At 68.6% G+C, this 22622-nt stretch overlaps 3 protein-coding genes across 3 annotated transcripts; 1 reads left to right on the plus strand and 2 right to left on the minus strand.

The window, feature by feature from the left end:
* Window positions 1–218: 218 nt before the first annotated feature.
* On the plus strand, window positions 219–1108 carry PTPRCAP (protein tyrosine phosphatase receptor type C associated protein). Its single transcript, XM_075712353.1, is given in 5 exon segments — window positions 219–296; window positions 538–726; window positions 728–814; window positions 817–1035; window positions 1037–1108. Coding segments are annotated over 5 exon segments (645 nt in total).
* Window positions 1109–1979: 871 nt separating this feature from the next.
* RPS6KB2 (ribosomal protein S6 kinase B2) lies at window positions 1980–6219 on the minus strand. The gene is given in 20 exon segments (XM_075712018.1): window positions 1980–2085; window positions 2087–2149; window positions 2422–2447; window positions 2449–2535; window positions 2631–2696; window positions 2698–2739; window positions 2846–2923; window positions 3005–3037; window positions 3039–3068; window positions 3176–3283; window positions 3448–3538; window positions 3646–3736; window positions 3843–3943; window positions 4055–4080; window positions 4082–4113; window positions 4223–4370; window positions 4445–4513; window positions 4615–4735; window positions 4812–4846; window positions 6148–6219. Coding segments are annotated over 20 exon segments (1425 nt in total).
* Window positions 6220–10466: 4247 nt separating this feature from the next.
* Window positions 10467–18352, minus strand: CARNS1 (carnosine synthase 1). The gene is made up of 8 exons (XM_075713173.1): window positions 18127–18352; window positions 16803–16892; window positions 15937–16424; window positions 14611–14791; window positions 13541–13626; window positions 12247–12478; window positions 11869–12140; window positions 10467–11696 (listed from the first exon to the last, which is right to left on the minus strand). Exons 1-8 carry the CDS (start codon window positions 18335–18337, stop codon window positions 10467–10469), a joined length of 2790 nt encoding a protein of 929 aa, XP_075569288.1. The 5' UTR covers window positions 18338–18352.
* Window positions 18353–22622: the final 4270 nt, after the last annotated feature.

Below are 22622 nucleotides of genomic sequence, written 5' to 3' on the forward strand. Positions count from 1 at the left end.
GCTGAGGGGGCAGTTTTGGGGGGTGAGGGTAGCATGGGGGGGCTGAGGGGGCAGTTTGGGGGGATGAGGGCAGCACGGTGGGGGCTGGGGGGCAGGTTAGGGGCTGTGGGTGCAGGGCTGGGTCGGGGGGGGACACCCAGAAACATGGCAGGGGTGCTATGGGGGGGGGGGTGCAGCGCTGCAGGAAGGGGCGAGGGGTGCCGTGGGGCTGTGCAGCCATGTCGGGCGGCCTGGCCCTGTGCAGGCACGGTGTGGGGGCGGAAGGCCCCGGGCTCCTCTCCCCCAGCCACCTACAGGTGCTGCGGCACCCGCCGACCGCAGCTTCCCGTCACGGGGCCAGCACCGCGCGCCGGCTGGCCACCTGCCTGGCCCCCCACTGCCCGGCGAGCTTCGGGGGGCACACAGCCACCTCGGGTTCCCCAGGGCCTTCGCCCCGGCCCGACCCCGCTTTCCAGGCCAGGGCGGCCACGGCAGTTTTGGGAAGGGCCGGGGTGGGTGCCAGGCCCATGGCGGTGACCCCGTCGCCTTCGCCCCTAGGCTGGAGCGTGGCGGCGCCCGCCGGCACCGGCGCTGCTGGCGTTGGCCAGGCTGGTGGCGGCGGGGGAACCGGTGGGGAACCACAACGACCGGGTGGTGGGGGCCCTGGTTGGGCTCCTGCTCTTCTTGGCGGTGGGGCTGGCGTTGGCCTGGCACCGGCTCTGCCAGCTCTCAGCCGGACGCTACCACCCCCCGGCCCATGGGCCGCCGGGCCCTGGCCTGCTGGCTGCGGGGCCGCTGGCACCGGTTACGGGGTGGCCCCGCGGCGCAGCCCTGCCCGGGGACGGGGAGGTGGCGTCGCCCCAGGACGAGGAGGAAGAGCTGATGCTGTGGAGCCAGGAGCAGCAGAAGGAGGAGGAGGAGAAGCGGAATGAGGATGAGGAGGCTGAGCGGGAGGAAGAGCAGGAGGAGGACGAGGAGGCTGAAGCAGCCCCGGAGGCCGGGGAGAGCCCCCCGGCTGGGGGAGCAGGGCGGTGGGGGGGCAGCGCCGAGGCTCTGCCTCAGCGACCTTCACGCCTTCTCGGGGACGGCGGCCTGGGGGGACGCGCGGCCCCATGTCACGGCCCTGTGACCCCCCCTGCCTGCCCCCCCGGGCAGCAAATAAAAGACCGGTTCTGCCCATCTATGGCTGCCAGTTTTGGGGGGGGGGGGGGGGGGGGGGGGGTGTGGATTGGGGGAAGGGGGGTGTGGCCAAGGGGAAGGGTGTGGCATGGGGCGAGGGTCCTGATGGAAGAGGCAAGGGTCCTGATGGAAGGGGCCAGGGGCCTGATGGAAGGGGGCGTGGCCATAAAAGAAGGGGCGTGGCCATAAAAGAAGGGGCGTGGCCATAAAAGAAGGGGCGTGGCCATCTAGTGCAGGGGCAGAGCCATAAGAGAAGGGGCGGGGCATAGCGCAGGGGAGGTGGAGCCATACGAGAAGGGGCGTGGCCATACGAAAAGGGGCGTGGCCTAGCGCAGGGGGCGGAGCCTGCACCCTGCCCTCATGGGGCAACCAATCTGCTCCCCACCCCCGGTGCGCCCCAAAACTTCCCCGGACACCCCCACCCCCACCCCCCCCCAGCACAGGACCACCACGGCCTCATCAAGTCCTTTAATTGGCACGCGTCCAGCAGATGGGGGCCACGCCCTTTTTTTGGGGGGGGGGGTCCACACCCCAGGGAGCCACACCCTGGGGGCCACGCCCCAGGGGGGAGGGGGGGGAGGCGGCCCCTACTCCCCCCCCCCCCCCCCCCCCGCCCCCCCCAAACCCAGCCTGGCAGCAGCATAAGCGGGCAGGGGGCCAGGGTTGGGGGGGGGGGGGGGTCCGTGCCCCGCGGCGACACCAGCAGCATCGTGGGGTGCCCCCCCCCCGCACCCCATGGGGGGGCACCAGGCCCGCCCACCCACCACAGGCACCCAGCATCCTCCCCCCCACCCCGAATTGTACCCCCACCCCCCCCACCCCTACCTGGGCACCCGCCCCCGGCCCCCCTTCTGCTTCTTGGCACCCCCAGAGGTCTTGATGGGCAGGGGGGCTGTGCCCTCGGGCGGGGGGGGGCAGCCCAGCCCCCAGCTCCATCGGCTCCCCCGCCGCCCCCGGCTTGAACGCCTCGAAGGGGGAGAACTTCACGGGGCTGGAGGGGGACACAACACATTTTGGGGGGGGGCGGGGCGCGCGGGTGAGGGGGGCACCCCCCCGCCTGGCGCGTGCCCCTTCCCCAACCTCAGCGTGCGCCGGCAGCACCAAACAACCCCCCCCCATCCTCCCCGCCGCCCCCCCAGCACCGTCCCCTCGTACCCAACGCCCACCCCATGGTGCCCACCCCAAATCACCCTCCACCTCCGTCCCGCTGCTGTGCCCCGCAGCGCCCACCCCGTGCCCCCACCCCGGGGGTGCGGCGGGTACCTGACGGGGGTGCGGGGGCTGCTGTTTGAGGCGGCGGGGGGAGCGCACTTTGGGCTGGAAGGAGAACCCCTCCTTGATGCTCTCCAGCACCGAGGGGGCCACGTAGGTGAAGCCCTGCGGGTGGGGGGGGGGGTGTCGGAGGGGCCGTGGGTGCTGGGACCCCCACCCCGCCGCAGGGTGTGGGTGCCCGACGCCCCCCCCCACCATACCAGGAAGGCTTGGTTGGCGCTTTCGCTGATGGCGGCATCATCGGGGCTGTCGACGGGGGTCTGGCGGGGTGAAGCGGGTGTCGAACTGGCTGACGTCTTCCTCCGACTGCTGCGGGGGGCGGGCGGGTGGGTGCTGCCGTGGGTGCCCCCCGACGCGCACCCCTGCCCACCCTGCCTTTCCCACGCCGCCCCCCACCCCAAAACCCCAGCCCTACCAGGCAGGGTTTGAAGGGGGGGTCCAGCCTGCGGGCCAGCAGGTCCTCCCAGTTGATGTGGCGGAAGAAGGGCTGCTTCTGCGGGCAGAGGGGCATCATGCGGGGGGGGGTGGGGGGTCCGCCGGGCACCCCCCCCCCACTGCCCGCTCCTGCCTGTACCTGCACATCGGCCGCGTCGCCCGGGCCCCCCCCCGACCCGCTGGTTGGGGTTTCTCTTGAGGAACTGGAGGAGAAAATAGGGATGGAGCGGGGCGTAGGGGAGCGTTTTGGTAGGACCTACAGAAACAATGCGGGGCGGGGCGGGGGGGGGGGGGGGGTGTTGGGGGGTACCTTTTTGAGCAGGTCCCGCGCGTCGGGCGTCAAGTACGGCGGCAGAACCAGCTTGCCCTTGAGGATCTTGTCGATGGTCTTCTTGCGGTTCTCGGCGGTGAAGGGCGGCTGCGAGAGGCACCGGGTGGCGAGGAAGAGCCGGGCGGACGAGGAAGGCTCGGCATCCCGCCGGTAGGGACCCCCCCCCCACCCCCTCACCCACCCCAGCGGGCCCCCCCACACCCTCCCGTACCCCCACCCAGGGGGGAGGAAAGAGCAGGAGTGGGACTTGCCGATCCTGTGAGCATGTCGTACATCAGGGCGCCCAGGCTCCACCAGTCCACCGCCCGGTTGTGCCCGCTGCGCACCAGGATCTCGGGGGCCCTGGGAGGGGTGCAGGGGGGGGGTGCCCTGAGCTGGGGGGGGGGGGGAGGGGCTGAGGGGGGCCCAGGGTCCCCACATCCCCCCCGACAACGCCGCACCCAGCTCACATGTACTCAATGGTGCCGCAGAAGGTGTGGGTGACGGCCCCGTCGTGGATGGATTCCTTGCAGAGCCCGAAGTCCGTCAGCTTGATGTGACCTGGCGGGAGACGGAGGTGGCGGTGAGGGGCGAGGGGGGGTCAGTGCAATCCCTGGGGACGCCCCCCCTGCACCTCCCGGCACCCCCCCACCCCGCCCCAGCCCACCTTGGCTGTTGAGCATGATGTTCTCCGGCTTGAGGTCGCGGTAGATGATGCCGTGGGAGTGCAGGTGGCCCAGCGCCAGCGTGATTTCGCTCAGGTAGAAACTGGGTGGGGGGACGGACACACACACACACACACACACACCACGACGACGACCGTGAGCGGCGTTGGGGTCCCGGCCACCCCCCCTATGCCCCCCACCCCGCCATCCCTACCAGGCGGTGTCCTCCAGGAAGATGCCCCTCCCGCTCCAGCTGCATGAAGAGCTCTCCACCTGCCAAAAAAAAAAAAAAAAAAAAAAAAACCAGCTCAAGCGGGACCCCGCTGAGCCATCCCTGCCCCCCCCCGGACCCCCCCCCCCACCCATGGCCGCCCACCCCTACCGCTGAGGCACTCCAGGATGAGGTAGAGCTTGCCGCCCGTCTGGAAGGCGTAGATGAGGTCGACGATGAAGGGGTGCTTGACGGCCTCCAAGATGTTCCTCTCGGCCCGGGTGTGCGCCGTGTCCTTGGCGTTGCAGGCGATCTTGGCCTTGGGGGGGGGGGGGGGAGCAGTGAGCGGGGGGCTCCCCGGGGGGAGCCGGGGGGGGGCCGGGCCGGCGCTACCTTCTTCAGGACCTTCATGGCGAAGATCTTCCCCGTGTTAGTGCCTTGTACTTTGCGGACCTGGAACACCTGGAGGGATGCGGGGGGACAGCTGGGGGATGCCCGGTTACCCCCCCGGGCACCCCCAAAGGCCCCCACCCCCCCACCCCGGCGTGCCGGGCCCCCCCCACCTTGCCGTAGCCGCCCTTGCCCAGGACGCGGAGCAGCTCGAAGCAGTGGGGACCGATGTGCTCGGGGCCGTTGTTGACGCTGCTCTCCGAGATCTCGATCTCCTCGTAGTGCCCCACCGGCCTGCCGGGAGAGGGGGTGAGCGGGGACGGCCCCCCCTGCCTGCCCCCTGCCTGCTCCCTGCCTGCCCCCCACTTACTCCAGGCCGTTCCCCCGGGGCTCCAGCTCCATCTCCTGCGGGAGGGAACCCACGGTCAGCGGTGGGCAGGGGGCCATGGTGGGCAGGGTGCTGGCAGCAGGCAGGGTGCCCGTGGCAGGCAGGGGACCCGGGAACCCCCGGCAGGCTGGGTGCCCGTGGCAGGCAGGGGACCCCCGGCAGGCAGGGTGCCCATGGCAGAGAGGGTGTCCACAGCAGGTAAGGGACCTATGGCAGGCAGGGCACCCATGGCAGGCAGACAGGAAGGCAGGGCACCCATAGCAGGGAGGGCACCCATGGCAGGTAGGCAGGAAGGCAGGGCACCCATAGCAGGGAGGGCACCCACGGCAGGGAGGGCACCCACGGCAGGGAGGGCACCCACGGCAGGGAGGGCACCCACGGCAGGGAGGCAGGGAGGCAGGGCACCCACGGCAGGGAGGCAGGGCACCCACGGCAGGGAGGCAGGGAGGCAGGGCACCCACGGCAGGGAGGCAGGGCACCCACGGCAGGGAGGGGACCCGGGAACCCATGGCAGGGAGGGCACCCATGGCAGGTAGGCAGGGAGGCAGGGCACCCACAGCAGGGAGGGTGCCCACGGCAGGGAGGCAGGGCACCCAGGGCAGGGAGGGCACCCAGGGCAGGGAGGGCACCCAGGGCAGGGAGGGCACCCAGGGCACCCACGGAAGGCATGGCACCCATAGAAGGCATGGCACCCATGGCAGGGAGGGGACCCAGGAACCCATGGCAGGGAGGGCACCCATGGCAGGTAGGCAGGGAGGCAGGGCACCCACGGCAGGGAGGGTGCCCAGGGCAGGCAGGGCACCCACGGCAGGCAGGGCACCCACGGCACGCAGGGCACCCACGGCACGCAGGGCAGGGCGCGGTGCCGTGCCGGCCCAGCCGGATGTTTTTGGGCTGAGGCAGGGCCCGGCCCCGCGGGAGCCTCCCTCTGCCCGGTCGTACCGGGGGGGAGCCGGGCCGGTACCCCCGACTGCCCCCCGCTGCCCCGGCCCCACGGCCAGCCTGCCTGCGCCCCGGCCCCGCCGCCGGCAGCCCCCCCGCTGTCCGCCCCGGTCCCCCCTCCCGCAGCTGCCCAACCTCCTGCCCGCCCGTCCCGCCGCCCCCAGCACCGGGCGGGCCCCGGGGCACCCCCCCGCGGGCTCCCGGTGGGGCTCACCCCCCTCCAACCCCCATCCGCGCCCCCGTCCCCAGCCGGTCCCGGTGCCCACCTCCCTGTCCCGGTCGCCCCCATCCCCGCTCCACGCTACCGCAACCCCCCCCCCCCCCCATTCCCGGTCCCCCCCGCTCCCCGCCGGTGCCGCTCCCCCGCCCCGCTCACGGCGCCCAGCTCGGGCTCGTCCCCGTCGCTGCCCTCCTCGGTCTCCAGGTCGATGTCGAACACCCCCGCCATGACGGCTCCGCACCGGGACCCCGGCGGGACCCGCCCCGCTGGCCACGCCCCCTCCCGTTGACCACGCCCCCCTCTCCCGCGCGTCACCGGGGGGCACCCGGGCATCCCCGCCGCGGGGCACGCCGGGAGATGTAGTCCCGCGTGGGGGACCCCCCACGCCCCCCCACGCCGACACACGCGGACACGCGGGGGTGGCGGCGCAGGGACCACGACAGAGCCGGGCCGGCCGCTGACAGCCTTTACTGGGGGATCCCCCCGCTCGGCCACGCCCCTTCGGCGTCACTGTGACCTCAGCGGCGCCGCCGTGACGACAGCTGAGGCGGGAGGAGCGGCCCGGGAGGGGACGGAGACCCCCGCCCCAAAATGCTGCCGACCCCGCTCGGGGTCCGCGCAGGTTTACAGGGCACGAGTGGCGCTGCGGGGCCGGCGCGGCTGCGTGGGGCTGCAGGGCGCTGGTGTTATTGTAGGGTCGCAGGGGCTACAGGGCTGGGTGTTATTGTAGGGTCACGTCTGTTATTGTAGGGTGTGGGGCACTACCGGGGCTGTATGTTATCGTAGGGTCACGTGTGTTATTGTAGGGTCGTGGGGAGTACAGGGGCTGTGTGTTATTGTAGGGTCACTGGTGTTATTGTAGGGTCGCAGGGGCTACAGGGCTGGGTGTTATTGTAGGGTCACGTCTGTTATTGTAGGGTGTGGGGCACTACCGGGGCTGTGTGTTATCGTAGGGTCACTGGTGTTATTGTAGGGTCGTGGGGAGTACAGGGGCTGTGTGTTATTGTAGGGTCACGTGTGTTATTGTGGGGTGTGGGGCACTACCGGGGCTGTGTGTTATTGTAGGGTCACTGGTGTTATTGTAGGGTCATGGGGAGTACAGGGGCTGTGTGTTATTGTAGGGTCACTGGTGTTATTGTAGGGTCGTGGGGAGTACAGGGGCTGTGTGTTATTGTAGGGTCACTGGTGTTATTGTAGGGTCGTGGGGAGTACAGGGGCTGTGTGTTATTGTAGGGTCACTGGTGTTATTGTAGGGTCGTGGGGAGTACAGGGGCTGTGTGTTATTGTAGGGTCACTGGTGTTATTGTAGGGTCGTGGGGAGTACAGGGGCTGTGTGTTATTGTAGGGTCACTGGTGTTATTGTAGGGTCGCAGGGGCTACAGGGCGGGGTGTTATTGTAGGGTCACTGGCGTTATTGTAGGGTGTGGGGCACTACCGGGGCTGTGTGTTATTGTAGGGTCACGTGTGTTATTGTAGGGTCGGGGGCACTAACCAGGGCTGTGTGTTATTGTAGGGTCGCATGTGTTATTGTAGGGTTGTGGGCACTACCGGGGCTGTGTGTTATTGTAGGGTCGCATGTGTTATTGTAGGGTTACGGGTGTTATTGTAGGGTCTTGGGGAGTACAGGGGCTGTGTGTTATTGTAGGGTCACTGGTGTTATTGTAGGGTTACGGGTGTTATTGTAGGGTCACGTGTGTTGTTGTAGGGTTGTGGGCACTACCAGGGCTGTGTGTTATTGTAGGGTCACTGGCGTTATTGTAGGGTTGTGGGCACTACCGGGGCTGTGTGTTATTGTAGGGTCACGTGTGTTATTGTGGGGTGTGGGGCAATACCGGGGCTGTGTGTTATTGTAGGGTCACGTGTGTTATTGTAGGGTCGGGGGCACTAACCAGGGCTGTGTGTTATTGTAGGGTCGCATGTGTTATTGTAGGGTTACAGGTGTTATTGTAGGGTCGTGGGGAGTACAGGGGCTGTGTGTTATTGTAGGGTCACTGATGTTATTGTAGGGTTGCAAGGGCTACAAGGGCTGGGTTGTTATTGTAGGGTCATGTGTGTTATTGTAGGGTCAGGGGCACTAGCGGGGCTATGTGTTATTGTAGGGTTGCATGTGTTATTGTAGGGTTACGGGTGTTATTGTAGGGTCTTGGGGAGTACAGGGGCTGGGTGTTATTGTAGGGTCACGTGTGTTATTGTAGGGTTGTGGGCACTACCGGGGCTGGGTGTTATTGTAGGGTCGCATGTGTTATTGTAGGGTTACGGGTGTTATTGTAGGGTCTTGGGGAGTACAGGGGCTGTGTGTTATTGTAGGGTCACTGGTGTTATTGTAGGGTCACGTGTGTTATTGTGGGGTGTGGGGCACTACAAGGGCTGTGTGTTATTGTAGGGTCACGGGTGTTATTGTAGGGTTGTGGGCACTACCGGGGCTGTGTGTTATTGTAGGGTCACTGGTGTTATTTTAGGGTTGTGGGCACTACCGGGGCTGTGTGTTATTGTAGGGTCACTGGTGTTATTGTAGGGTTGTGGGCACTACCGGGGCTGTGTGTTATTGTTTCGTGGGACACCCGGCTGCCCTGCTCTGGGGCGGGACCGCGTGCCGGGTTGTGTCGAGTCTCAGGTGTTACGTTGGGTCCCTGGGGCTGGTTTGTTATTGTAGGGTCTCCCCAGTGACAGCCCTTTGTCACAGGGGCTCCCCACACAGGTCTCTTCCCGGAAGAGTCTTCCCAGCTGCTCCGCTACCACTGGGAATTCCCGGGTACTCCTGTGTTATTGTAGGGTCTCCCCACACTGGTTTGTTATTGTAGGGTTTTCCCACACAGGTCTGTTAGTGCAGGGTCTCCCCACCTAAGTCTGCTACTCTGGGGTCTCTCTCATGCTGGTTTGTTATTGTAGGGTCTTCCCATGTAGGTCTATTACTGCAGGGTCTCCCCACGCTGGTTTGTTATTGTAGGGTCTCCCCATGCTGGTTTGTTATTGTAGGGTCTCCCCATGTAGGTCTATTACTGCAGGGTGTCCCCATGCAGGTCTGTTATCGTAGGGTCTCCCCACATAGCTCTATTACTGCAGGGTCTCCCCACGCTGGTCTGTTATTGTAGGGTCTCCCCATGCTGATCTGTTATTGTAGGGTCTCCCCATGCTGATCTGTTACTGGAGGGTCTCCCCACGCTGGTCTGTTATTGTAGGGTCTCCCCATGCAGGTCTGTTATTGTAGGGTCTCCCCACGCTGGTTTGTTATCGTAGGGTCTCCCCACGCTGGTCTGTTATTGTAGGGTCTCCCCACACAGATCTGTTATCGTAGGGTCTCCCCACGCAGGTCTGTTATTGTAGGGTCTCCCCACACAGATCTGTTACTGCAGGGTCTCCCCACGCTGGTCTGTTATTGTAGGGTCTCCCCATGCTGATCTGTTATTGTAGGGTCTCCCCATGCTGATCTGTTACTGCAGGGTCTCCCCACGCTGGTCTGTTATTGTAGGGTCTCCCCATGCAGGTCTGTTATTGTAGGGTCTCCCCACGCTGGTTTGTTATCGTAGGGTCTCCCCACGCTGGTCTGTTATTGTAGGGTCTCCCCACACAGATCTGTTATCGTAGGGTCTCCCCACGCAGGTCTGTTATTGTAGGGTCTCCCCACACAGATCTGTTACTGCAGGGTCTCCCCACGCTGGTTTGTTACTGTAGGGTCTCCCCACGCTAGTCTGTTATTGTAGGGTCTCCCCATGCTGGTTTGTTATTGTAGGGTCTCCCCATGCTGGTCTGTTACTGTAGGGTCTCCCCACGCTGGTTTGTTACTGTAGGGTCTCCCCATGCTGGTTTGTTATCGTAGGGTCTCCCCACATAGGTCTATTACTGCAGGGTCTTCTCACGCTGGTTTGTTATTGTAGGGTCTCCCCATGCTGGTCTGTTATTGTAGGGTCTCCCCACGCTGGTCTGTTATTGTAGGGTCTCCCCACGCTGGTCTGTTATTGTAGGGTCTCCCCGTGCAGGTCTGTTATTGTAGGGTCTCCCCACACTGGTCTGTTATTGTAGGGTCTCCCCACACAGATCTGTTATCGTAGGGTCTCCCCACGCTGGTCTGTTATTGTAGGGTCTCCCCACGCTGGTGGGTGCAGGCACACCCCAGGCTGCACCCGCTGCTCTGGTGGGGCGGCCTGGGTGCCTCTGGGGGGGCTGCCCTCCCCCCCGTTAGCAAAGGTTCGTTAACGGGGGAACGGGGCCGGCGCGGGGGGCAGCATCCCCCTGCCTGTCCCTGGCATGGCGGGGGGGGCACTGGTCGTGTCCCCCCATTGCTGTGGGGAACGGGGGACACCGGGCGCAAGGCGTCGGGGGGGGGGGGGACACAGAGGGGACGGGGTGCTGGGGGGGGGGGGGGGACACCCCGAGGCGGCGGGGCCGCGGGAGACGGGGAGGGGGTGCCAGGGCAGCAGCGGGCGGGCGGCCGTGCCCCCCCACCCTAGCCGCCGCGCCCCGCGCCGGCCCCGGGGCTATTTGAAGTGGGACAGAAAATGGCCGACGGGGTAGCGGGGCGAGTCGATGCCCAGCGCCTGGCAGAGCCCCAGCAGGCGCAGGCAGGCCTCCGGCCGCGTCGCCCCGCCGCAGGCGACGCTCAGGCAGGGCTCCTCGTACTCGCCGCTGCCCGCCGTCTCCTCGAAGAGGCGGTTGAGGCGGACGAGGCCCCGGCTTTGCAGCTCCCGCAGGGCCGCCAGCCCCCCGCCGCCCCCCGCCAGCGCCGGCCCGTGCTCCGAGCCCAGGCACATAACCCCGGCTAGGTGGGTGCGAGCCGCCGGGCGAGCGGGCAGCACCGGCGGTAGCCCCAGTGCCACCAGCACGGCCGCCAGCAGCAAGTCGGGGCCGTAGACCTCCCGGATCCAGTCGCGGAGGTAGAAACCCCCCATGCGGGGGTTGATCTCCAGCAGCCGCGGCCCGCCCGGCCCCAGCTTCAGCTCCACGTTGAAGACGCCGTCCCGCAAGCCGCAGGCCAGGCAGCACTGCAGGGCTGCCCGCACCAGCTGCGCCTGCCGGTCGGCGGGCAGGCAGGAGGGCAGGCAGGCAGCGGTCTCCAAAAAAGCGGGCAGGCGCGTGGGGCCGTTGTCGGAAACCCAAGCGCCCAGCAGCCGCCCCTCGAAGACCACCAAGTCGACGTCGTGCTCCGTGCCCGGCACGTACTCCATCAGCAGCATGGCGTTGCCCCAACCCAACCCGATGCCCGGGTGATCGGCGTCGTCCCGCAGGTCCCGCCAGAGCCGGGCGGCGTGCGCGTGGCACTGCCCGGCGCTTTCCACCAACCGCACGCCCACGCCGCCCGCCCCGAACTCCAATTTCGCCACGGCGGGGAAAGGCACGGCGCCGGCCGCCCGTTCCACGTCCCCGTGGCTCTGCAGCCGGCGGCAGGGCACGGCGAAGGCGGCGGGCGGCGGGCGGCCCCGGCGGCACCGCTGCAGGTGCTGGTGGGTTCGGCTTTTCTGCTTGGCCACGCGGACGGCGGCGGGGGGGCTGCCGCGGAGCCCCAGGCGCTGGCACACCAGTGCCGCCAGCACCACGCAGTCGTCCCAGTAAGAGAGGCAGGCGTGGGGCCGCAGCCCCCGGGCGCGTACCAGCTCCGTCACCCGCTCCGCGTGCTCCTCGTCGCGCCGGTGCTCCCGGCTGTCGTAGGGCAGGAAGGTCTGCACCAGCCCCGCCGCGAAGTGCTCCGGGTCCGACTCAACCAGGTGGATCTGCGTCCCCAAAGAGGTGTCACTGTGGGGCACCCGCCCCCGGCACCGCAAGCTGTGCCACCCTCCCGACGGACTGCGCCGGCGGAGAGACCGCCTGAGGCCTGGGTGCCGTGCGTTCACTCTGAAACCTACTGACGGCCGCGCCCACCAGCCGGCGCCCCGGTCCCCTCACCCTCAGGCCGTAGTCGCGGGCCGCCTCCCAGACGAAACTCTTGCTGATGCCGCCGGCCCCGATGAGGAGGATGTCCTTGCCCTCGACCAGGTGGCACTGCGCCCGGTGCAGCAGGGCCTCGGCCAGCAGCCGGGGCAGGTCGCCGGGGGGCTCCCCCACGGCGCGCCCCATGGCCTCGGCCAGCAGGCAGGTCTCCAGGCACCGCTGGCTGTTGGCAGACAGGGCCACCAGCTCCAGGGCATCATCCACGCACGCCAGCAAGAAGTCCACGCCTGGGGACGGGGACGCCAGCGCTCAGCACCCCCGGGGGCCAGCGCCACCGCCGGCGGGGTGGCCCCCGGGGACCCGGCGCCGTCGTCCCCCCTGCCCCGCGCTCACCCAGGAGGTCGGTGCGGGCGCGGGCGCCGCCGCGCTGCTGGGGGCTCAGCTCGGCCTCGGCGGCCAGGAGGGCGGCCATGGCGGCCTCGGCGGCCCCCCGCAGTCGCGTGGCCAGGGCCTGCTGCTGGCCCGGGGCCACCACGCCCCACTGCTGCAGGCTGGAGTCCAGGCCCTGGGGCAGCGCCGCCCCGTGCCGTACCGGTGCCTCCGCGCGCCCCACGCCGCACGCCACCTGCGGGGACACGCCGGCACGGGCGTGGGGACGGCGGCTGCTACCCCGTTGCCCAGGGATGTGGGTGGCCACCATGGCCTGGGGACAGTGATACCACCATGGCTGGGGACATGCAGGGCCACCAGGACATGGGGACGTGGATGGCCACCATGACCTGGGGACATGGGCGGCCACCATAGCCTGTGGACACGCAGGGCCACCATGGCTGGGAACGTGCAAGGCCACCAGGACATGGGGACATGGATGGCCACCATAGCCTGGGGACATGGGCTACCACCATGGCCTGGGGACATGCAGGGCCACCAGGACATGAGGACATGGGCTATCACCATGGCCTGGGGACGCACAGGGCCACCATGGCTTGGAGACATGCAGGGCCACCAGGACATGGGGATATGGGCTACCACCATGGCTTGGGGACACACAGGGCCACCATGGCTGCAGATATGGGCTACCACCATGGCCTGGGGACATGCAGGGCCACCATGGCCTTGGGACAGGGGCTACCACCATGGCCTGGGGACACACAGGAGCACCATGGCTGGGGACATGGGCTACCACCATGGCCTTGGGACAGGGGCTACTGCCATGGCTTGGGGACACGCAGGGCCACCATGGCTGCAGATATGGGCTACCTCCATGGCCTGGGGACATGGGCTACCATCATGGCCTGGGGACATGCAGGGCCACCATGGCTGGGGACATGGGCTGCCACATGGCTGGGGATATACAGGGCCACCAGGACATGGGGACATGGGCTACCACCATAGCCTGGGGACATGGATGGCCACCATAGCTTGGGGACATGGATGGCCACCATAGCCTGGGGACATGCAGGGCCACCATGGCTGCGGACATGGGCTACCACCATGGCTGGGGACATGCAGGGCCACCAGGACATGGGGACATGGATGGCCACCATAGCCTGGGGACACGTGCCACCACCCCATAGCCTGGCGGGACACCCATGGCCGCACCCCGCCCATGGGTGGGGATGCCCACGGCCACGCCCCCTGCCCCACCCAGCTGGAGGGGCGGAGCCTGGGGTGGGCGGGGCCGTACCTGGCAGAGCTGGGGCCGCTCCCCCCAGGACCTGCAGACGAGGGTGCAGATGCGCAGGGCCATGGGCAGCCGTGGGGCTGGGCTGCCTGGGGGGCGAGGGACAGGGCAGGCACGGCCGCTGCCCAGGGACAGGGGTCCCTACCTGACCCCCACCCCCCCGGGGGGCTTCTGGCACCCCGTGTGACATCGCCGTGGCCCCCGCCAACCCCAACCCCGGGGGACTGCGGGGGTCAGCGTGGCCACTGTCACCCCCCCAGCCCCATGGGACCGGAGGGAGGCGAAGGTGGTCACCCCACCACCCTGCCCTGTGCCAGGGGACCATGGGGGTCCAGGGTGGCCACCTTACCCCCCAAAACCCCCAAGAGACCGTGGGGGGGTCCAGGGTGCCCTTCTCCCCCACCCCAGGGGGACTGTGGGGGTCCAGGGTGGCCACCTTCCCCTCCAAGGGACCATGGGGGGGTCCAGGGTGCCCTTCTCCCCCACCCCGAGGGGACTATGGGGGTCCAGGGTGGCCACTTTCCCCTCCAAGGGACCGTGGGGGGGTCCAGGGTGCCCTTCTCCCCCACCCCAAGGGGACTGTGGGGGTCCAGGGTGGCCACCTTCCCCTCCAAGGGACCGTGGGAGGGTCCAGGGTGCCCTTCTCCCCCACCCCGAGGGGACTGTGGGGGTCCAGGGTGGCCACCTTCCCCTCCAAGGGACCGTGGGAGGGTCCAGGGTGCCCTTCTCCCCCACCCCGAGGGGACTGTGGGGGTCCAGGGTGGCCACCTTCCCCTCCAAGGGACCGTGGGGGGGTCCAGGGTGCCCTTCTCCCCCACCCCAGGGGACTGTGGGGGTCCAGGGTCACCACATTCCCCCCCCAAAACCCTCAAGGGACTGTGGGGAGGTCCAGGGTGGCCACCTTCATGCCCTGCCCCAGGAGCCCAGGAGTTTGGTTGCCCCGATGACCACCCAGCCACCCACCCACCAGGGGACGGACATGTGGCCGGCACAGCCGTAGGGACCCATGGCAGGGGGACGGGACCTTTCCCTCCCATCCCAGGGTGGTGGGCACCCAAGGGCGGGGGTCTTACGTGGGGGGGGCACGGGCAGGCGGGCGGTGGGCACCATGGCCTCCAGCAAGACGCTCTCCTCCTCCCGCAGCCCGCGGAGCCGGGCACCCACCGCCTGCGCCACCGCCGCCCCCTCCGCCTTCCCGTGGGTGCTGTGGGTGCCCGTCCCACGCCACCGCCAGCCCGCCGGCCGCACCACCACCTGCGGACACCCCTGTGTCACCCCCACGCCGTCATCACCCCCGCCGCCTACACGTGCCACCCCACAGCCCGCATGCACCACCGTGACACCCTGTGACACCCCGTGACACCCCATGACACCCCACCATCTGCATGCACCACTGTGACACCCTGTGACACCCCCCCATGACACCCCACCATCTGCATGCACCACTGTGACACCCCGTGACACCCCCCCATGACACCCCACCATCTGCATGCACCACCGTGACACCCCGTGACACCCCCCATGACACCCCACCATCTGCATGCACCACCGTGACACCCCGTGATACCCTGTGACACCCCCCCATGACGCCCCACCATCTGCATGCACCTGCGGACACCCCTGTGTCACCCCCACGCCGTCATCACCCCCGCCGCCTACACGTGCCACCCCACAGCCTGCATGCACCACCGTGACACCCTGTGACACCCCGTGACACCCCATGACACCCCACCATCTGCATGCACCACTGTGACACCCTGTGACAACCCCCATGACACCCCACCATCTGCATGCACCACCGTGACACCCCATGACGCCCCGTGCCACCACCCCGTGACACCCCGTGACACCCCAACAGCCACCCCACCGCCTGGGTACCATTATCACCCTGTTATCACTGGTGACATCCCACTGGCATGAGCCCCACGGGTGTCCCACGGGTGCCTTCCACCCTTGTGCCCCCACCATGCCGCACAGATGCCCCTGCACACCCCGTCGTGCCCCTGTACACCCTGCCATGCCCCATGGGTGCCCCCCGCACCCCCCCATGCCCATGGGTGACCCTGACCACTACACCCCAGCCGTGCCCCCACCGTCTCCCTGCCCACCCCCCCCATGCCCCATGGGTGCCCCCATACGCCTTGCCATGCCCCATGGGTGCCCCCCCATGCCCCATGGGTGCCCCCCACGCCCCCCCATGCCCATGGGTGACCCTGACCCCTACACCCCAGCCGTGCCTCCACCATCTCCATGCCCACCCCCCAATGCCCCATGGGTGCCCCCCACACCCCCCCATGCCCATGGGTGACCCTGACCCCCACACCCCAGCCGTGTCCCCACCATCTCCCTGCCCACCCCCCAATACCCCGTGGGTGCCCCCCGTGCCCCGCCGTGCCCACCTGGCTGTAGGGCTCCATGGCGGTGCCCCCCAGGAAGGCACCCACCTCCTCCTGCACCAGGCTCTCCTGGCTTTGGGGGTCCTCCAGCCGCACCAGCCTCACCCCAGGGACCCCCGGGTCCGTGGGCAGGTCCCCCCCGGACCCCAGGACAAAAGCCAGGGTGGGGGGCACGGGCAGGCCGGCGCGGGCCGCCAGCACCCAACGGGTGACCAGCGGGTCCTCGAGCCGGCGGGTGAGCGGGACCGAGCCCCCCGTGGGGCAGTCGAGGTGGCGGGTCAGCTCGCCCACCCAGCCGCCCTCGGGGTCCCCCGCCGCGAAGGTGCCCGTCACGTAGTTGGCTCGGCGGGGGGGCACGAAGGTCTCCAGGGTGCTGTGCCCCCCCGCCTCGAAGGAGACCCCCCGGGAGAGCAGCAGCGTCCAGGCACCCGGGGACGTCTCCGAGGGCACCCGGCTGGCCCAGGCGGGCGACAGGCACAGCACCATGGCACCTGCGGGCAGGCAGGGGCGCGGGCAGTGGACCCCTGCCCTCAGATCCCCCAAAAGGCAAAGGGGGGCACCCACCCAAGGAGCGAGCACGGGGTGGGGAGCGACGCTGCGGCTGCCCTAGCGCCCTGGGGTGGCATTTGCTGCCAGCACTGGTGTGTACTGGGGTTAATGGGGCTGCAGATTGGGGCACGGAGCGGGAGTGGGGTCAGTGCCACCCTCAGCCCCTGCCTCAGTTTCCCTCCCGGTCCCGGTCGCGCAGGCACAGCGGGGGTGGGCAAGGCCTTGACCTGGGGTTGGAGCAGCTGGGTGGGACGTGGGGAGCACCCGCTGTGGGTTCATGGATGTCCCGTACGGGGTGAGGATGAGGAGGCCGTACCCACCTGGGCAGCGGGTGCCACCCTCCAGCAGGACGGGCAGGAAGGCGGTGGGGGAGCCCAGGATGCAGACGGTCATGTCCAGCGGGCCTGATCCTGCCAGCAAGGCAAGGGTTAACCGCCCCGGCCTGGGGACCCCGTTGCCACCTTGTCCCTGGCACCCCGGCTGTGAACCCCCTGCCACCCCTGTGTCCCCCCAGCCTGGCACCGTGTCCCCATCTCCATCCCAATCCCTGCCACTCCCCTGTGTCCCCCCAGCCTGGCACCGTGTCCCCATCTCCATCCCAATCCCTGTACCCCCTGTCCCCCCCGTCCCCCCCAGCCTGGCACTGTGTCCCCAGTGCCATCCCAATCCCTGTACCCCCTGTCCCCCCCAGCCTGGCACTGTGTCCCCAGTGCCATCCCAATCCCCGTACCCTCACGTCCCCAGCCTGGCTCTGTGTCCCCATCTCCATCCCAATCCCCGCCACCCCTGTGTCCCCCCAGCCTGGCACCGTGTCCCCAGTGCCATCCCAATCCCTGCCACCTGCACCGTGTCCCCATCTCCATCCCAATCCCTGCCACCCCTGTGTCCCCCCAGCCTGGCACCGTGTCCCCATCACCATCCCAATCCCTGTACCCCCATGTCCCCAGCCTTGCACCGTGTCCCCAGTGCCATCCCAATCCCTGTACCCCCATGTCCCCAGCCTTGCACCGTGTCCCCAGTGCCATCCCAATCCCTGTACCCCCATGTCCCCAGCCTTGCACCGTGTCCCCAGTGCCATCCCAATCCCTGCCACTCCCCTGTCCCCAGCCTGGCACTGTGTCCCCATCTACATCGCAATCCCTGTACCCTCATGTCCCCCCCAGCCTGGCACCGTGTCCCCATCTCCATCCCAATCCCTGCCACCCCCCTGTCCCCCCAGCCTGGCACCGTGTCCCCATCTCCATCCCAATCCCTGTACCCCCCTGTCCCCCCAGCCTGGCACCGTGTCCCCATCTCCATCCCAATCCCTGTACCCTCATGTCCCCCCCAGCCTGGCACCGTGTCCCGATCTCCATCCCAATCCCTGCCACCCCCTGTCCCCCCAGCCTGGCACCGTGTCCCGATCTCCATCCCAATCCCTGTACCCCCATGTCCCCCCAGCCTGGCACTGTGTCCCCATCTCCATCCCAATCCCTGCCACCCCCCTGTCCCCCCAGCCTGGCACCGTGTCCCCATCTCCATCCCAATCCCTGTACCCCCATGTCCCCCCAGCCTGGCACCGTGTCCCGATCTCCATCCCAATCCCTGCCACCCCCCTGTCCCCAGCCCCCTGCCCCCCACCCCAGCCTCGCCCGTGCCCCCCACCCGTGCGGGGTTCTGCGGAGCGATCCAGCGTGGGGGGCAGCCCCTCCTGGCGCAGGGCACCCTGGAGCAGCTCGTAGGCATGGGTGGCACAGTCAGGGTCCCCGCCGTCCTCGGGCACCTCACCATCGGGGGTCTCATCCTCCAGCCAGCCTGGGCACAAGGCCTCCGGCCCTGCCCACTCCTGCTCCTTCGGGCTCGGCGCTTGCTCCATGCTCGTCTGCTCCACCGAGAGCTGCGGGTGGCAAAGATGGGGCTGGCACGGGGCTGGCGTGGGGCTGGCGTGGGGCTAGGGGGTTGGCATGGGGCTGGCACAGGGCTGGCACTGGGCTAAGGGACTGGCATGGGGCTAATATGTTGGCATGGGGCTCACACAGGGCTGGCATGGGACTAAGGGGCTGGCACGGGGCTAGGGGGTTGGCATGGGGCTGGCACGGGGCTAAGGGGCTGGCACGGGGCTAAGGGGTTGGCACAGGGCTAATAGGCTGGCGTGGGACTGGCACAGGGTTGGCAGGGGGCTAAGGGACTGGCATGGGGCTAAGGGTTTGGCACAGGGCTAATAGGCTGGCATGGGGCTAATGGGTTGGCATAGGGCTTGCATGGGGCTGGCACTGGTCTAAGGGACTGGCATGGGGCTAATGGGCTGGCTTGGGGCTGGTGTGGGGCTGGCACGGGGCTAAGAGGTTGGCACAGGGCTAATGGGCTGGCATGGGGCTGGCACGGGGCTGGTGTGGGGCTGGCAGGGAGCTAAGGGACTGGCATGGGGCTAATGGGTTGGCATGGAGTTCACACGGAGCTGGCACGGGACTAAGGGGCTGGCACAGGGCTGGCACTGGGCTAAGGGACTGGCAGGGGGCTGGTGTGGGGCTGGCACGGGACTAAGGGACTGGCATGGGGCTAAGGAGTTGGCACAGGGCTAATGGGCTGGCATGGGGCTGGCATGGGGCTGGCATAGGGCTGGCATAGGGCTGGCATGGGGTTGGCACAGGGCTAAGGGACTGGCACGGGGCTAATGGGTTGGCACAGGGCTTGCACAGGGGCTGGCACAGGACTAAGGGGCTGGCATGGGGCTGGCATAGGGCTGGCACTGGGCTAATGGGCTAGCATGGGTCTAAGGGGCTGGCACGGGGCTGGCATGGGGCTGGCATGGGGCTAAGGGGCTGGCATGGGGCCGGCATGGGGCTAATGGGCTGGTACAGGGCTAATGGGCTGGCATGGGGCTAATGGGCTAGCATGGGGCTGGCATAGGGCTGGCACTGGGCTAATGGGCTAGCATGGGTCTAAGGGGCTGGCACGGGTCTGGCACAGGGCTTGCACGGGGCTGGCATGGAGCTAAGGGGCTGGCATGGGGCTGGCATGGGGCTAATGGGTTGGCATGGGGCTGGCATAGGGCTGGCATGGGGCTAATGGGCTAGCATGGGTCTAAGGGACTGGCACAGGGCTGGCACGGGGCTGGCATGGGGCTAAGGGGCTGGCATGGGGCTGGCATGGGGCTAATGGGCTGGCACGGGGCTGGCATGGGGCTGGCACGGGGCTAATGGGCTGGCACGGGGCTGGCACTGGGGCAGACACTGGGTGGGCACGGGGGTAGGGTGCTGCCATGGGGGGCATGGGGCAGGCGTGGGGGCAAGGGGCTGGTGTGGGGCAGAGGGGCACAGGGCGCCGCTGCCCACGCGTGGGTGGGGGTGTCGGGGTGCTGCTGGGGGGCTGCGGGTGCTGGGCACAGAGCCTCCCCCTCGGGGACAGCGGGGCAGTGCCAGCCGCCGGGGCCGCCAGCTCCCGGACAAAGCGTCCCCTTGTCCCCACGGGGTCACGCGGCGGGTGGGCACAGCGCGCCATGCCGCCCGCAGCAGTGCCCGGCACCGCCGGGGCTCACCGGGGCCCTGCCCCACGGGGATGGGGCACCCACATCCACCCGCGATCTCCCCCCCCCACCCACCCACCCAAGCCGGGGCCCACTCACCATCCTGGTGACCGAGGGGCTGCAAGAGACAGGCAGGCAGAGTCAGCGGGGCTCCTCGGGGACCCGTCACCCCCCCCGGTCACCCCCTCCCCAGCCCCACAGCACCCAGGGCACCCCTTTTGCAGCACCCACCAGGGCCAGGCACCCCTTCCTGGAGCACCTTTCGGTGCCAGCCCCGCTGACCCCAGGTTGTCCCCTTGGTGCCAGCCCCGGTGACCCCGGCAGCTCCGGCTGAGCCGGAGCAGGGATTAGCGTAATCCCACGCCAGCTCGGCGCAGCCGGGGACAACCCCTGCTTCGGGGTGCCAAGGTGCCCCGGGGGCTGTGGAGCCAGGCACCCGGGGTGTCCCCGTACCCCAGCACCCAGCCTGGGTGACCTGGGCACGGAGGGAAACTGAGGCACGGAGCTGAGCGCTGCAGCCCCCCACCCAGGCTCCCCCCCAGCCCCGTGCCGGGACCCCAGGGGACACGGGGAGGGTGTCCCCATGGGGTGGGTGGGACGCGGTGACAGGGTTAAGGGACGCATGGCTCGGTCCCTTGCCCGCCGGTGAGCGCCCGCCAGCACGAGGACCCCCCCAAAACGCAGATACAGGTTGGCCCTGGGGGTCTGTGCCCCCCACCCAGCCTGGGGACCACCCTCCGTCCCCGGCTGCGGCATGGCCCTGGGTACCTTGGGGTGGGAGCCGTGGCCTGAGAGCACGCAGGGGACGAGGCCTCGGGGACGCCTGGCACAGGGGACAGGATTCGGCTCTGGCCTTTAAACCACCCCCCCCCCCGTGCCACCCCGGGGTGCCCGGCCCCCGGCCCCGTGCCCCGGATTAGGCAGCGGCCATGCCAGGCGGCACAGAGCCCCATTGTCCCCTCCGGCACCGGGGAGGGCACGGGCACCTCGCGCCAGGCGCTGGCACCCTCGCCCTGAGCTGGGCTTGCACCCCTGTCCCTGGCCTTGTCCCCCGTCCCCAGGGACAGCGGGGAGGCCATGGGGACACGCTGCCGCAGCGGGACCTGGCGCGGTGGCTCGGTGTGCCGGAGTGACCCCCGTCCTCCTGTCCCCGTCCTCCTGTCCCCGTCCCCGAGCTGGGCACGGCCCCCCGTCCCCCTTCTCCCCAGCATGGCAGAGCTGCCACGCCGCACGTCCCCCGGCTTAGCTCCAGCTGCCCACGGCGTCACTGTCACCGTCACCGTCGGGCACAGAGCCACCGGCACGGGCCACCACGCCGCAGCGCCCTGCATGCCCTGCCACCCATGCCCTGCCACCCATGCCCTGCCACCCACCTGGTGACACCCGGCACAGCCGTCACCCGCACACCCGCCCCGGCACAACACCCCACGGCCACAACCGCCCCGCCAGCCCGGGCTGCGCTGCCAGGCTGCTCTGTGCACACACACGCGTGTCCGCATGGACACAGATGCGCATGCACACGTGTGTGCAAACATGCATGCGCGCGCACACACGTGCATGCACACGTATGCAGGCAGACATGCACATGCACACATGCATGCACACAGGTGTGCACACGTACGCAGGCAGACATGCAGACGTGCACATGCACAGGCCCACACATGTGTGTACACATGCACACAGACATGCATGCACGCATGCACATGTGCACAGGCAGACGTACTGACATGCACATGCACACGCCCACACACATGTGTACACATGCACACGGACACGCATGCACACGTGCATGCAACCGCACACGTGCACGTGCACAGGCATGCACATGTAAACAGGCAGACATGCAGACGTGCACATGCATGCACGCCCACACACGTGTACACATGCACACAGACATGCATTCACACATGCATGCAACCATGCGTGCGTGCACGCATGCACATGTGCACGCACACAGGCGTGCACACGTACACAGGAAGACATGCAGAGTGCACATGCCCACGCCCACACACGTGTGTACTCATGCACACGGACACGCATGCACGTGTGCACGCGCACAGGTGCGCACACGGACACAGGAAGATATGCAGAGTACATGTATACACATGCACGCGCATGGACATGCCCACACACGCGTGTACACATTACACATGCACACAGACATGCGTGCACGTATACATGCACGCACACGGACACGCATGCATGCAGACGTGCCTGCGCACACACACACGCACCCCGACATGCCCGCACGCGTGGAGACGCGCACACGCACGCACACGCGTGCACACACACACACGCGTGGGCACATGCACACACACCCACACCCCCCCCCCAGCACCAGCACCCCCGGCGCGTGCACTCACCCCCCCCCCCCCCCCCAAAAAAAAAGAAAAGCACCCACACCCACGCACCCCCCGGCCCCCCAGCCCCACTCGCGGCAGCACCCACGGGCGGGGGGGGGCGGGCGGTCTGTCCGGTGCTGTCGGTCCCGGCGCAGCGGCTCTGCCCGCTCCGGTCCCGGCGGTGGCGGCGGCGCCTCCTGCCCGGGAGGGGCGGCCCCGGGGGGGGCGGGGGCGGGGCCGGGGGGGTGCAGGGTGCGGAGCCTCGGGGTGCGGGGACAAGGGGGGAGCGGGGA

Source organism: Pelecanus crispus, chromosome 6 (genome assembly GCF_030463565.1).
Source record: "Pelecanus crispus isolate bPelCri1 chromosome 6, bPelCri1.pri, whole genome shotgun sequence".
Taxonomy (NCBI): domain Eukaryota; kingdom Metazoa; phylum Chordata; class Aves; order Pelecaniformes; family Pelecanidae; genus Pelecanus; species Pelecanus crispus.